The following is a 15,311-nucleotide window of genomic DNA, read 5'->3' on the forward strand; positions in this document are numbered from 1 at the left end:
CTCCTGTAGAGCCCATGTGAGTAGAATGAGAACTAGGCATAGGTTAGGAAAGTAGCATCAAGGGATTGGTATGTTTGAGAATAGGGTAGTAACATCTGACTCACTATTCTATTGCTGCAAAGACCCCATAGTCAGGGCAGCTCCTATGAAAAAACATTAGATTGGGGCTTGCTCACAGTTCAGAGGTTTGGTCCATTATCATGGTGGGAGCACGGTGCACTTAGACAGGTGCTAGAGCAGTAGCCGAAGAGCCCCACACTGTTCCATAGGCAGAGAGAGAAACAGAGACAGAGACAATCCAGGCTTGGCATGGGCTTTGAGACCTCAGTGCCTACTCCCCAACACACGCACGCACACGCACGCACACACACACACACGCACACACGCACACACGCACACACACACTTCCTCCTAATCTTTTCAAATAGTGCCACTCCCTGCCAACTAAGCATTCAAATAAGTGAGCCTGTAGGGGGTCATTCTTACTCAAACCACCACAAATGTGCAAGATGGGCAGGGGAGAAAATCTAAAGGAGGTCCTTTTGCCTTGCTTTATAAATTTGTTTGTTTCTGTGCAGCAAGAGCAAGAGATAGCTTCTTGGCTAGGAGGCTCAGGAAAAATGGTGAATATGTGAGATGGTCCTGAGTCAAGTAGAAGACTGGTGTTTTGATGAAAGGGAGAAAACTAAATACAGTTTATTTTACACATTGATCTACAGAATTACTTGATCTTACTTAGCTCAGGACCTCCATCTAGTGGTAGAGGAATTGATTGGAGGAGCCATCCAGGTTGGGTAGCTAAAACAGAATGATAAAAAACTAGATTTTACTAACCAAAGAGTGTACATGGAGGGACCCATGGCTCAGATACATATGTAACAGAGGATGGCCTTATTTGGCACCAGTGGGAGGGGAGGCCCTTAGTCCTGTGGAGGCTTGATGCCCCAGCACAGAGGGATGTTAGAGCAGTGAGGTAGGAGTCGGTGGGTGGATGGAGGAATACCCTCATAGAGTCAAAGGGAGGGGGGGCGGGGAGTTTGTGGAGGGGAAACAGGGAAGGGGAATATTATTTGAAATTAAATGAATAAAATGATTAATAAAAGTGTAAAACTGCCAAATGGTATTTAAGCCACACAATTTGTTGAACTTTGTTACCAGAGTGATAAGGTCTTTAAATTTTTGTAAATTCATTAAACTAAAATAAATATTTAAACATAAATCCATTTTATCTAGTATACAAATGCATTTCTTCTGTACATTTCAAATTAAAAAGCTCTGTGGACCAATTTTAAAAAGAAGAAGAAGAGAAGAAGAAGAGGAGGAGGAGGAGGAAGAAGAAGAAGAAACAACTAGGTTTTGAGCAGTAGAGGTGGCTTCGTGGTTAAGAACACTTGCTGCTCCTGAAGAAGACCCAAGTTTGGTTCCTAGCACCCATATTGTGGCTCACAATTATCTATAATTCTAGGTTCCAAGGATCCAATGTCCTTTTCTGGCCTCTGAGCATCAGCCATGCATGTAGTATACATATATACATTTAGTTAAGAGATTCATGGATAAAATGAAAATCTTTTAAAAAGAAACTAGGTTTTTGCAGATTATTTAAATGATCAGTCATTGGTTTCCCTTTCAGTTCTGCAAGGAGGGGCAAGAAGAGAATCTGTTCAGTTTTCCTCTCTGCTGTCATTCTAATCTAGTTCATCACATCTCCTTACCAATAATTTCCTAAGCCCACCGTGCAGTTTCAGATTCTTCCCACTACAATCAGTATGTGTAACAACAGCAACAGCAAAAGTCTTTAAAAACCTTTCACTCAGGTATGATAGTGATTCATGTCTGAGTCTTTTTCACCCGTGCTTACATAGTGCTTTCACAGTGCTTATCATTCCCTTTTGGAAAACGCCTCAAACTTTACTAGGGTCTACTAAGTCCTGTCTGTATTTTCTACAGCTCTCTCACCTCTGTTCAGAACTTTGACAAATCGGCTTGGAGCCATCTTCATCTCCGTCTGTCTCTCCAGTTGCTCACTGTCCAGCTCTTAAATAACATGTCCCTGTGGCTTTTCCTCCCTCCTTACAGGAGATGGCATTCTCGTCTCCAGTATTTCCCTTTTTACTGTAGATATTTATTAGCATGGGAATTGTGTCTGGCTCACTGTTCACATTTAATCTTGAGCATAGTGCCCAGTGTTTCATTGGCAATTGGTGGACTTTTTTTTTTTTTTTTGTTCTTTTTTTCCGGAGCTGGGGACCGAACCCAGGGCCTTGCTCTTCCTAGGTAAGCGCTCTACCACTGAGCTAAATCCCCAGCCCCGTTGGTGGACTTTTTATTGCCCCAAGTATAATGTGGTTAAGGGAGTAGAACTTGTAGAGACTAAGAAAGTAGCTTTAGAATGGAGAAGAACTGGAAACTGGGTGTGGTGGTTGCACATGTAATCCTAGTACCCAGGAGGCAAAGGTAGGAAGATCACTACAAGTGGAAGGCCAGCCTGGGTTACAGAGGAAGCTCTGGGCCACTGAAGGCTGTGTAGAGGGGCTGTCTTTAAAAAAAAAAAATGTACAGTAAAATGCTAGAATTTCAGACTGCCAGAGGAAATGGTTTCAGGAAATGGCAGGGTCTACATCTGAATTATCTCAATAGAGATGAAAGTTTTTAGACATTATGAAACTCTAAGGTATCTAGATGGATTACAGATGAGCATTAAAATTTTTCAGGAAAACAAGGAAGCATGGGCCTTTAACCAGTGTGATTGTGCTCCCTCTCTGGAAACAGTTGAGGCTAGCAGGAAGATATGCATTCAGACTTTCTATATCCAGACCAGCTGTTCACCTGGCTTTTTGTTTGTGATGTTGAGCAGCTAAGGTCATATGAAGATGGTATGAAGGTCGTATGTGGCTGTTGGCCGAGGTGTTGCCAGGGATCAAACCCAGCGCCTTTCCTGTGCTGCTGAGTATACAGCTGTTTGCATTGTCATTGAAAGAGCTTAAGGAACACTAACTTGTTCCTTTTGGTTCTTGGTTTCTGTCTTCACTTCAGGAGAGGAACATGGAGGTGGAAGCAGGGGCCAGAGGCAGAATTCAATTTTGAGCAAAATAGTCTGTTTATGCAGCATGTTGAGTTTATAGTTGTGGTCAACACCAACATTTATAAATGAATATAGGTACAAGTAAATACAGATCCAGGGAAAGAGTTTATAAATGGCCTAGCTCATGAAAATGATGTTGGGCTGCACAAGTATTATGTAATGATTTAATATTTTCCATTGAAAAGTCCATCATTCTCAGGAGTCAATTTTGTTCAGTAGAAATGAATAAGAACCATTATGTGAACATTATTAGGGGGAGGAATGTGGTGATAGGTTTGGCTTTTATTTAGAAAAACAATTTATTCCAGTTGATCTGAAAGCAATGAGCTCCCGGTCAGAGCTTATATTTACTTGGGAACTGGATGATCTGCTAGAGATGTAAAAGAAGAGTTCTTTGGTGTGATCAGACATGGAACTGAGTAATTGCTGATAGCCCGTCTACTAGAAAAACTGGATGCTTTTGACTCATTCGGTCTATAAACCACACAGTCATAGGGAGTGCTGCTTCCCTTTTATTTGAAAAGCTGAAGGTTGTGTTGTGTTTTTCGTTTGTGGTTTCCCTTCCTGTGTGTTGAGACAGAGCTAGCCGAGTCTTCATAGTTGGCTTCAGTATCCTCACTTGGAATTTGAGAAGTGTCAGCCAGGTGTTGTGATGTTGTAACAAGAGCTGCTGTCCTTACCTGTTGGGCAAAGGGCACAGTCCACACCATGCATTGGAGAATCTAATACAAGAATGTGCTGCCAAGAAGTTTGCTTTAGTGCTTCACATTTTTGCCGAAGAGCCAGTCTTTCCAGATAGGAGTTGTTTACTTTAGATGTTCGGAATTGAATGACCTCCTTCTGTTGCCATGTAAGATCCCAGATGCTACGACACCAATGGTTTTCTCAGGGCCTGTATCTGACTGGAAATTGTTTGCATGCCTGTGGCTTAGCCAAGCCTCCTGCTTTCCACTGAGTGCTGTGTGTGCTTGTTGCATCTTTCCCACATCCTTTCAGAAAGCGGTTACAGTAGCTCACAGTGCTGTCTTTCTGCTTGAGACAGGGTCCCATAGCTCCAGCTGCCCTAGAAGTCATTACAAAGTCCACGCTGGCCTCAGACTCAGGGAACTGCCTGTCTCTGCTCTCAGAATTCTGGGATTAAAGGCCTGAGCTACCACACACCTCTACCTTGCTTTATTTTTTAAGAGCAAAGAGTGAAGTTCATTTTGGAACTTTTTATGTGTTTGGCTCTTAATTTTGGACTGTGTATGTGTTTATTACTTGGACAGTGCGCATGTCCTGTGACAAAGTGGTGAATACAATGGGCTTTGGCGAGAATTCTCACTTCATTAGGACATGAAAGTCTTTCATTCACCTGTGAAGTCTGAAAGCATTTAATCTTTTTTTTTTCTTTTTGACAGGATCTTTCTTTGTAGCTTTGAATTTTCCATCCTTCTGCCTCTGCCTCTTGGGTGTCGATATTAGAAATGTGTACCATTTGCTGCCTGCCTTGAAGTTTTAATTCTTAAGCACAAGCTGCAAGGGAGCTGGGTCACTTTATAGAAAGAAAGCATGACCAGAACTTCACGTAGTTCTGGATTCGTATGAGATTAACAGCAGGGACTGTTGACCTCAGGAATGCTGGCTTGGTGCTTAGGATATTGTAGCAGATGAAAATTAGACATTTGTTTATAATGAATTTAGTCACCAAGTATTTATTGACTACCTATTATATTGTAGAGACCTTGCTCAGTATTGGGCTAGGGATATGAATAAATTATGCCCTGTACCCATTGATCTTGTATTATTAGAGCACTATAAGAAAGTGATTTCTCTTTTTCAAAAAAACAAAAACAAAAATAAAACTCCCAAAATCCAAAGAATTGCCACCAACAAAACAATTCAGTTATCAGGTTAGAGACGAGATTTTTAATGTATTTCTTTTTTTTCTTTTCTTTTTTTTTTCAGAGCTGGGGACCGAACCCAGGGCCTTGTGCTTGCTAGGCAAGCGCTCTACCACTGAGCTAAGTCCCCAACCCTAGAGACGAGATTTTTATAACCCACAAAATTTTTGCTATTTGCCTTACTAGACCCAAAAATGTTGAAAAATGGGATCAGATCGTACTACTAAACAAGTTGTATTCAGGGATAGAAGAGGAGTGAAGAAAAAAAAATACCTGGGGGTCATTCTTATGCTTTAGGTTTTTGTAGGGATGTTTTGTCTGATTAATCTGTTGTTTTCAACAATTCTACTTTTGTCTTTTCCAAAAAGATGGGATTAGTGGGTGCAGTGAGGCAGTTGGATGCCTGGGCACCTTATGAACGAGCCCCTTCTACAGAACACTGTGAGGCTGATGAATGTGATCAGAGGTGGTTCTCCACCCTATTTTTGCTTTCTCAGCTGGGACTATTAACCTCAAAGGAATGTTGGCATGGTGCCAGGCTGTCAGGTCAGGGACATAGTTTCTGCTAAAGTCAAGTCTGAGAGAAGGGATCTTTTCTCAGGTAAACTGGCACTCCTTTATCCTGGAGAGAGAAACCCCTTTTTGATTGTTTCCTGACTTCTGCAATTAGTGACTGTTGTGATGAGCCTCTGGGCTCTCCACTCAGAGTGCGAAATAGCTTATTTTGAGTAGTTTCAGCATTCACTTTACTCTTCTTGTTTTCTCAACTAGCATGAGAATATTAGCCCTGAAGTCATCTGCTGTATAGTGTTCATTTGCTTAATAAGTTATCTACTAGGGCCAATGTGCCTTGTGCTGTGTCAAGTAATTCATTCTGGGGATATATCGGTAAAGAAGACACACAACTTTCTGCTTCTAAAAATTTGACATGAGAATCAAAGGCTAGGCAGAGAGTGATTAAAGTTAAGTTCAGAAGAAAGCCAGGGCATGGTGGCACATGCCTGTAATGCCAGCATTCAAAGGCTGAGACAGGAGGATTGCTACAAGTTTGAGGTTAGCCTGAGCTACATAATGAGGCATTGTCTACAAAAACAAAACCCTTAATAATAACTGTGTTTCAGGAGGAAAATGGGCATAGTTCCATTTAAGGAATATTGCAGGTTGGCGAGCTTTTTAGGGCAGCGACTTGTGATTCTTCATGAAAAAATTTAAAATTCTTTGTTTCAAAATTCAGTTCAAATGAAGGAAGCAGAACAGTTTACCATTGGTTAAGAGACTGTTGTGAAATGAGGCTGTGTGCTCTACTGTTACTTGAGCCTTGTACACGTATCTCCTTTTCAGGTCAGAGCCTGGAGTTTGATCTGTGTTCTGGTCACATCCTGCTGCCTGAGAGTACTTGATGACCCCATGACCCTGGACATGGATGCTGTCCTGTCGGATTTTGTTCGTTCCACAGGTGCAGAGCCAGGGCTGGCTCGAGATCTTCTAGAAGGTAAAGAAAGAATGAGGAAAGAGAAAGCAAAATCTCATGGTATTAGGGTGATTTGAAACATTTTAAGGTGATCAGAAAAATGTTTTGAGCACTGTATGCCCTCCATTTTAGTTGCTTCTATTGGTCTACTCTGTGTGATCCACTATAGTTCTAAGACCGCAAATTCCCCCGCTTGCCTTGTATGTACTGGGTAGCTTTCTTCACCGTGAATTTATGTTCAGGTAATGGAAGGGAAAAGTTAGATTAGCCCACTAAAATAATCATAAGAAAAAGTACCTGATCATGACCTCTAGCCTTTATGCACACACTACGTGTGTGTGTGTATGTGTGTGTGTGTGTGTGTATGTGTGTGTGTGTGTGTGTATGTGTGTATGTTTGTGTATTATACCACCCACTTGTTCTAGCCTCTATATGCACTTGTGTGCACACACCACACACATATACCACACATGTGTCTAACAATGCACTCAAAATTAAGGAAAAATGATAGTCATCCTCTTATAAGAGGATATGTTTCATTGTGTGTGCAGTGTGCCCGGTGTTTGCAAGGTACTGGATATAGTATATAATTGCCGCTGTGTTATGTAATTGCAGTGAAATTACATAGGATTTGAACCTTGACCCATTTTCAGAGTGTGGCTCTGTTCCAAATATTTCTTTCATGTTATAAACACTCATGAAAAAAAAAAAAGCTAAGGGCGTTACGAGATTGAAGAGGGAAATCTAATGAAGCTCTCAGGAGAACTACCCAGGAGAAATAGCTTACAAGATGACCCTGAGAGAGGAGAGAGAGTGGTGGAATGGGAAGTGAGCGAGATGGGAAGAGTGGTCCCTGAGTGATGAGAGCTGGCTGGGGGGACAGGAAGCAGAGCTCCCCATGGTAAGGAATTTATTCCTTATGGTCACTGGAAGTTTTAATAGTATAAGAATAGTTTTTAGAGTTTAAGTGTTTAATCTGTTTCAACAGGATTATATTGGCCATTGGTAAAACCAGGTGAGAATATTGTCATAGTTCAGGTGAGAGATAATAGTGACTTAGACCACAGTGTTGGTGAGGGGAGACGAGCTGATGGGTTAGACACTCGTTAGCAGCTGGAGAGAGGCCTCAGCAGTTAAGAGCATTGGCTGCTCTGAAGAGAACTTGGGTTCAGTTCTCAGCACCCACATAGTGACTCACAACTGTCCGCAACTTTAGTTGACCTCCTCGGACACCAGGCAGCGTGTGATGTACATACATACATGTAGGCAAAACATTCACACACATAAGATAAAAAATACAGTTTTCACAAGGTGTAGTTTATAAAGGGAATCAAAGAACTTACTATTGCTATTGTCTCTTTAACATGTTAATTTTTTTTAAAGTTAACTCTTTCCTAGGCATGGTGTCATATAATCCTAGCACTCAGAAGGCAGAGGCAAGCAGATCTCTGTAAGTTCAAAGCAAGCCTGCTCTACACAGTGAAACCCTGTCTCAAAAACAAAACAAAACACAGGAAAAAGTTAACTTTGGTTATAGTACAAAGAATAAATTAGAGAGAAAAGAGACTGAGAGAAAGTCTTATCAGAGAGTCTCCCTCTTAGAACAAAACAAGGACACACCGTACATACGTGCCACACAGGTAAGCATGTGAAGACTTGAATTAGGCAGAAACAATAAAAACAGACAGGAAGGAATGGATTGAAGAGTTACTTAAACAACCCTCTGAGTAACTGAGGTGGGGAGAAGAAAGGGTAGGTCTGAGCAACAGTGAGGGCTGCACTGAGGGCGTGAGAGCTGAGAGACTGTGATGCTGTTACTGATTTAGGGGTCACATGAGGAAGAGAGGGTAGGAGTTTTCGAGAGATGATTAGCATTCGGTGCTGGACATGCTAGTGTTAAGAGGTCCTGATGACTAAGGAGTTTGCTGACAGTTGGAAGTGCATATCCAGTTCTCAGGACAGGCTGTTTATTAGTATACAGTTGGTTTAGGGGGAATAGTCTTCATTTTTTCAGCAAATATTTGTTGAGTTTCTGCTAGATGCCAGGTTTTGTTCTAGATGCTTGTACTAAACAAAAAACCCTGCCCTGATGTTGTAGGAAAGATGGTCATGGACAAGCAGTATGTATATAGTTTATATGCATTGTGTTCCAGGGCATAGAGGTTATGGAAAACAACTAGCAGAATAATGAGGTGACCATGGTTTTAAACTGGGCAGTCAGAGCAGAACTTACTAAGAACATGGTATTTGAGCAGATACCTGAAGTTTACAAAGATTCATCTCTGTAGAGTATGCTAGAGAAAAGTGTCTTATATGCAGTAAGAATCGTCAGTGGAGAGGCCTGGGTGAGGAGCAGTCTTGGTGTGGTTTAGGAACAGCAAGGCGGCCAGTGGAGACTAGAACACAGAATAAAGAGCGAGAGTTGAGCAGGGTTAGAATTAAGTCACCAACATGAATCATTAGTAGAGCTTAACAGGGGGGTTAGACAAAGGTGACAACAGCAGTAGCAGTGCATGTAAGATTCTGCACACAAAGCACCATTCTGTGTGCTTTCAACTCATTTAACCTTCAGAACAGCATTGTGCTGCAGGCATACCACTTGCACAACTTTTTCTGGGGAGTCTTTCCATCCATCCCTGAGAGAGGGGAGCAGATCATAGAGTCACTTCACCCAGGTCTGCCTGCTGACCCAGAGCTTATCGAGGCTTCTTCAGGAACTTGGGTAGCATGCCAAGCATATGGATAACTGTGGGCAGCTATATCACCAAAGAGTCTGTCTTCTCAGCAGTTGTTAAATGCTTACATATTCTTGGACAAAAGAGGGACCTTTTAAACCTTATTAACCTCATTACCATCTCCCCTCCCAAGAGAGGATGACGACGATGACGACGACGACGATGATGATGATGATGATGATGATGGTGATGATGATGATGATGATGATGATGATGATACAATACAGGAAGATTGTCTTTATTTTCTATGTCTGAGTGCCTAACATGTCTATATGTATGTGCATGCCTAATGTCCACGGAGGCCAGAAGAGGTGTCAAATGGCAATGTTAACATCCAACCTGGAGGAAATACCCTTACAGCATATTAGTATTATTATCTACATTTTTCATAAATAAACTGAAGCAGAGAGGAAAAAAGGCAGGAAATAGGGGAGGCTGTAGGAAGCCTTCAACATTGGGCTTAGGAGCCTTCTGTAGTAGTGACTACCTCTTACATAAAGATTTTGAACACAGAACTAAATGTGCTTCAGAAAAATGAATCTCATGAGATTCCTTGACAGATTGGGTGAAAAGTTAAACCAAGGCTGTAGCAGCTAGAGTAACAGAAGTGCAAATAGTTAATCAACATGTATTAAATACATAAATAGAGAAATCGGCAGAAGAACACTCCATCACGTAGGGTCATTGTTTTTAAATGGAACAGTACAGCCCCTTGCGCATGTGTTGTATGGCAGCTCTGCACTGGAGACTGCACTTTGTGTGCACTTGCAGGTGTCTCAAAATCTCCTAGCAGTCTACTGAGCCTGCTACAAACTCACTGAGACTTTGAGCAAGTTTTGACACTTCTGTAAGCTTTGTTTCCTTTGTCTGTAAAAGGAGTTTCATTTTATGTAATGAGGTCTCTAAAGGGCCCTTTGAGATTAGAGACAAAGTTTTTACCATTGTGTAGCTTATATAGGAAATAGTAAAGAAAATCGGTATTTCAGATTGAAGAAAATTAAAGTGGAAGGAGAAGAAAGTTAAAATAAAATTGTAGTGTACATGAATATGATCTTACTAGGTTTATTTTTGACATGAGGTGTTTTGAAACTGAGTCTCATGTAGCTCAGACTGGCTTCAAACTTCCGACCCTCCTGCCTCAGCCTCCTAAGTTTTAGCTTTATAAGCTTGTGTTGCCATCCCTGGCTTGCTTATTGTTGCTTATAGGTTGCTTACAATGGTGGTCCTCTGTCTTCTCTGTCCCTTAACACTCTGGGTCTATTACATGGTTTTTGTTTTTCTTTCTGTTAGGAAAGAACTGGGATGTGAGTGCTGCCCTCAGTGACTTTGAACAATTGCGCCAAGTCCATGCTGGGAACCTGTCCCCACCCTTTAGTGGAGGGAGTACTTGCCCTAAGACCCCTGAAAAGGGGGGTTCGGATAGAGAGCCCACTCGCCCTTCTCGACCCATCCTACAGAGACAGGATGACATCATTCAAGGTATTGCTCTGAGGACTAAGGTTCTGTATATGGAGTAGGAAGCACCTGTGTGCTCCTGTAGAGAGATTTCCATTCCTTATCCTCTTCCCAGTCAAATCCAGCAGTTACTTTATAGCTATCTGTAAATGACCTGAAACAGTCATGCATTCTTTGCATCAACTCTGGCCAGTACTGGACAAGGACAACTGCCTAGCATTAGAGCTCCTGTCCCCTTGTGGTAATAACTCAAGTACTTGAAGCTGTGCAAACACAGTATTACACTGACAAATTTTGCTCATAATGTTACATGGACTGGGACATTGCAGATGCCATGTACTTACAACAAAATGATTCGGGGAGGCACAGTTTACATGAGCGTTATGCTCTCTGGCATATTAAGAGTTGACTCTAAATTTCTGATAAATGTGTGTGCCAATGAAGTTATAGTAAGTTGTACAGATGTTGCGACAATACTTGTTATTCTCTTTTCTTTACTGGAGATGCTTTTTACATCCTCTGACACCCTAGAATGAGTCTTTGCCAAAATCTAGCCTAATGAAAGAAAGCTCATTTCTGTTCCTTGTTGTTCTTCCCATAAAAGAAAAAGAAAAATGACTGAATTACTAAGTGAACAGCTCACATTCACATTGAATAATGGGAGTCACAGATAAAGTCATAGGGAAAGGGAGGTTAGGGAAACCCCAGACAAGACTAGAAAGATGAATATGTTTTTTGTAGTACTATAAGTATCTATAAAAAAAATGCCATTTTGTATATTTTCCCATTTGTATTTGGCTTAATACGAAATTGAGAAGTCGCTGGCTAGATACAATTTTTCTTGACTGGAAACTGTCAAGCAGTAAGCACCCTACATCTGTGGCGAATTCTCAGAGAGAGTTGCATATGTTCTAAGGTGACTCAATTTCTCATTGCAGAAAAACGCCTGTCTAGGGGCATCTCCCACGCCAGCTCCAGCATTGTTTCCCTGGCCCGCTCCCATGTCTCCTCCAATGGTGGGGGTGGGGGGAGCAGTGAGCACCCCCTGGAAATGCCCATCTGTGCCTTCCAGCTTCCAGACCTCACTGTGTACAAAGAAGACTTCCGCAGCTTCATAGAGAGAGACCTCATTGAGCAGTCCATGCTGGTTGCCTTGGAACAGGCAGGTCAGTGGGTGTTTCCTCTTCAGTGGTGCTCTCCTCTAGCTGTGGCCTACGACCGTGTAAGCCTCCATCAGCAGCCTCTGCTAAGTGTGAGGTCTGGCTTCTGTCTGAGTGCACAGACTCAGGAACATGTACTGAGGTGAAGAGTGAAAATTAGCCAGGTGTCGGGAAAGGGGATAGCAATGAAATTTAGACACTTTGAAAAGTTCCTATTTAGGGGTTGGGGATTTAGCTCGGTGGTAGAGCGCTTGCCTAGCAAGCACAAGGCCCTGGGTTCGGTCCCCATCTCCGAAAAAAAGAAAAGGAAAAAAAAAAAATAAAGAAAAGTTCCTATTTAATAGAAGGGAAATCAGATATGTATGTAAAGGGCTTAGTAATTGATACCCAAAAATCAATATGTGAACAAAAATAATTGATTATAGTTAGCTATGGAGCACCTTTGCAAAAACAGAGGACCAAGGCTGTAGACAATGCACTGAAAGTCACATCTACTCATGTGAATTTTTCTCCTATGTTTATTTACCTTCTTAATTGACTCCATTTTAAATTGACATTAACTTTAATTTGGATAAACAAGAAAGCTCAGTGATAAAGACATTTGCCACCGAGGCTTGACAACTTGAGCTTGATCTTTGGGACCCACATTGTGGAAGGAGAGAAGTGACTTTCCCAGTCACTGACCTCATACAGTGCTGTGACATGCACACGTGCCAGTGCTTACACTCACACACTAAGTAAACGTAATTAAGAAACATTAGCTAGTTTAAGACAGTATGGCAGCTGGGAACTTTGGGAAGAATTTACATATTTAAAATATCCTCATGGGGTGGTGGGGATTGAAAAAGACCAGGCTTGGCAGTGCATGTCTTTATTTAATCTCAGCATTCTGGAGCCAGAATTAGGCAGATCTTTCATGAGTTTGAGGCCAGTTTGGTTTACCTGGGCTCTATATCAAGTTCCAGGCCAGCCATGGCTACATAGTGAGATCCTGTCTCAAAAAAGAAAGAGAAAAAAAAAGAAAAATCCCCATGGCGGACTGGAGAGATGGCTCAGCACTTAAGAGCCCTTGCTCTTCCAGAAGACTGTGGCTTTGTTTCCAGTACTCACACGGCAGCTCAGAACTGTCTGCAACTCTAGTTCCAGGAGATCCAGTGCCCTCTTCTGACCTCTGAGGGCACCAGGCATTCCTGTGGGATGTAGACGTACAGACAGACAAAACACTCAGACACATGACAGAAATGAAGATATAAAAAAAATAAGTTCCTAAGGAAGAAAGATTGGAGGGTGGAGGTGGGGGCACAGATAGGGAGCTTTTCCATTTTGTATCTAATGTTAACTGTAACTCTTTTTAGAAGTTAATAACTTACCTGGGTTAGTGAAATCATAATCTGTTTTTTCCTTTTGTAGACTTTTGATTGCTCCAGAAAACTTTCAAGTGTCATTTGTAAAGTTGTTCCCTCCTGTAAATGAATCTGTGGGATTGCTATTGACAGTTGAAAGGAGTTTACTTGAGTGTTTTATGTGCTTTGTCTTTTTGCTTATAACTTTAAAGTCATAACACACACCTGCTGAGTACTGTCACACATGATACAGGATATGTACACATAAATATACAATACAGGGGATATATATATAATATAATATAATATATATATAATATATATTATGTATGTATAATATATATATTATATATAATTTTTGTTGATTCATTAAGCTGAGCTTTGCTGCTATTGTATTATTGTATTTCCTGGTCTCCTGGCCAGAGCGAAGGAATCAGAGCCACACTGAGAAGTTCACAGTTCCACCCTGGGCATTATTGACATTTGGTACCAAGTAATCCTTGTTGTACAAGCTTCCTTGACCGTTACACTTAGAAGCATCGCTGGTCTGTGTGTACCAGATACCAGAAGTACATATCTCCTCACCAACTGTGGGAAACAAACATATTTCTTCATACATTCCTCAATGATCCCATGGGATCTCATTGTCTTTACTTAAGACACCATGATATAACTAGTTATGCTCAACAGAATCTAACTGTAAGTAAGAAGATATAAGAGTCATAGAGGCCAAGCTTAATGCTATATTCCTGTAATGTCAGCACTTAGGATATGGAGGCAGATGTATCAGGAGTTCAAGGCCAGCCTGAGCTGCATAGTGGGTTCAAAGCTCAATCTCAATTACAAGAGACCATGTTTTTTTCTTCTTCATCCTCCTCCTCTTCCTCCTATTCCTCTTCTTCCTCCTCCTCCTCCAGAGCATGCAGTATCTATTCAGAGACTGAGGCTGAAGGATCATGAGTTCAAAGCCAACCTGGTCTATGTAGCAAGACCCTGTCTCAAGAAAAGAACTAGGGGCTGGGGATTTAGCTCAGTGGTAGAGCACTTACCTAGGAAGCGCAAGGCCCTGGGTTCGGTCCCCAGCTCTGAAAAAAAAAGAACCAAAAAAAAAAAAAGAGAGAGAAGAAAAGAACTAGTAGTTTTATATGGGGAGTCTTTCTAATCTGCTTCTCTCTTTTCTCCTGCTGCCATGTCTGCAGGGCGTTTGAATTGGTGGGTCAGTGTGGACTCCACCTGCCAGAGGCTGCTCCCTTTAGCAACTACTGGGGACGGGAACTGCCTCCTGCATGCAGCCTCTCTTGGTGAGTCTCAAAAATGGCCTCCCTCCCTGTAGAGAGAAAGCAGTTGATTCAGGTATCACGTGTAGGATTTCATCTCACACTTCCATCCCAGGTAGATATGATGTTTCAGATCAAGACTTAGGGGAATGGGAGAAGCTTGCCTTAGCTTCCTATCTTTAGAGGTGGGAGAGCACTCAGTCACTGAATACTCTGCTCTGAACTGAGCTCTGAAGGGATAAGCACAGTAAGCAAACTTCTGTGGCTGTCTCCGTGTATAGTGGAGAAATTACTTAACTAGTCTTTTAGTGTTTGGAAGTACATGTTTTTCGTTGGCCTTTTTAGCACAGTAAATTATTAAGCCTACTTAGAAGTCCATGTATTTGTTCTTAGCTTTGGAAAGGTCCCCGTCTTCTAGCCATTTCATGATCTCATGGGGGTGTGGTGTCATAACAGTGTTACTTGCTGTTGTAGCTTGTTTGTTAGGTTTGCTGAGGAATGACGGCTTCCTCTTAGAAGTTTGGGGTATAAATTATGTCCCCCTCCTTTTTTGAGACCTTGGATTTGATTCCTAGCACCACAAAACAAAGGCTGGATGAGTAAGTGAAAGTGAGTCAAGACAGTGTCCAATGCTTTGCTTTCTCCCCACAGGGATGTGGGGTTTCCATGATAGAGACTTGGTGCTGAGAAAAGCCTTGTATGCACTGATGGAGAAGGGCGTTGAGAAGGAAGCACTGAAAAGGCGCTGGAGGTGGCAGCAAACACAACAGAATAAAGAGGTGGGTTAGCGTGGGCGGGCACCTTCTTTCCACCAATGACTAGAGAGACGTATACTCCATCAGTGACTAGAGAGACATGTACTCCACCAATGACTAGAGAGACGTGTACTCCACCAATGACTAGAG

The 15,311-nt window shown here is 41.9% G+C and overlaps 1 protein-coding gene across 9 annotated transcripts in view; it reads left to right on the forward strand.

The window, feature by feature from the left end:
- The window catches only part of Otud7b (OTU deubiquitinase 7B), a 60,651-nt gene that overhangs the window by 27,806 nt on the left and 17,534 nt on the right, over nt 1-15,311 (forward strand). For 7 of the 9 annotated variants that reach the window (XM_063281883.1, XM_063281885.1, NM_001107697.1 and 4 more), the window contains 5 exons: nt 6,307-6,457; nt 10,462-10,650; nt 11,565-11,792; nt 14,329-14,430; nt 15,058-15,185. In XM_063281883.1, coding sequence (XP_063137953.1) covers nt 6,373-6,457; nt 10,462-10,650; nt 11,565-11,792; nt 14,329-14,430; nt 15,058-15,185 — 732 coding nt within the window. In that variant the 5' untranslated portion in view covers nt 6,307-6,372. Of the gene's footprint in view, nt 1-6,306; nt 6,458-10,461; nt 10,651-11,564; nt 11,793-14,328; nt 14,431-15,057; nt 15,186-15,311 lie in introns of those variants that run through there. The other 2 variants (XM_063281884.1, XM_063281886.1) reach the window with 2 other exon arrangements.

Source organism: Rattus norvegicus, chromosome 2 (genome assembly GCF_036323735.1).
Source record: "Rattus norvegicus strain BN/NHsdMcwi chromosome 2, GRCr8, whole genome shotgun sequence".
Lineage (NCBI taxonomy): Eukaryota > Metazoa > Chordata > Mammalia > Rodentia > Muridae > Rattus > Rattus norvegicus.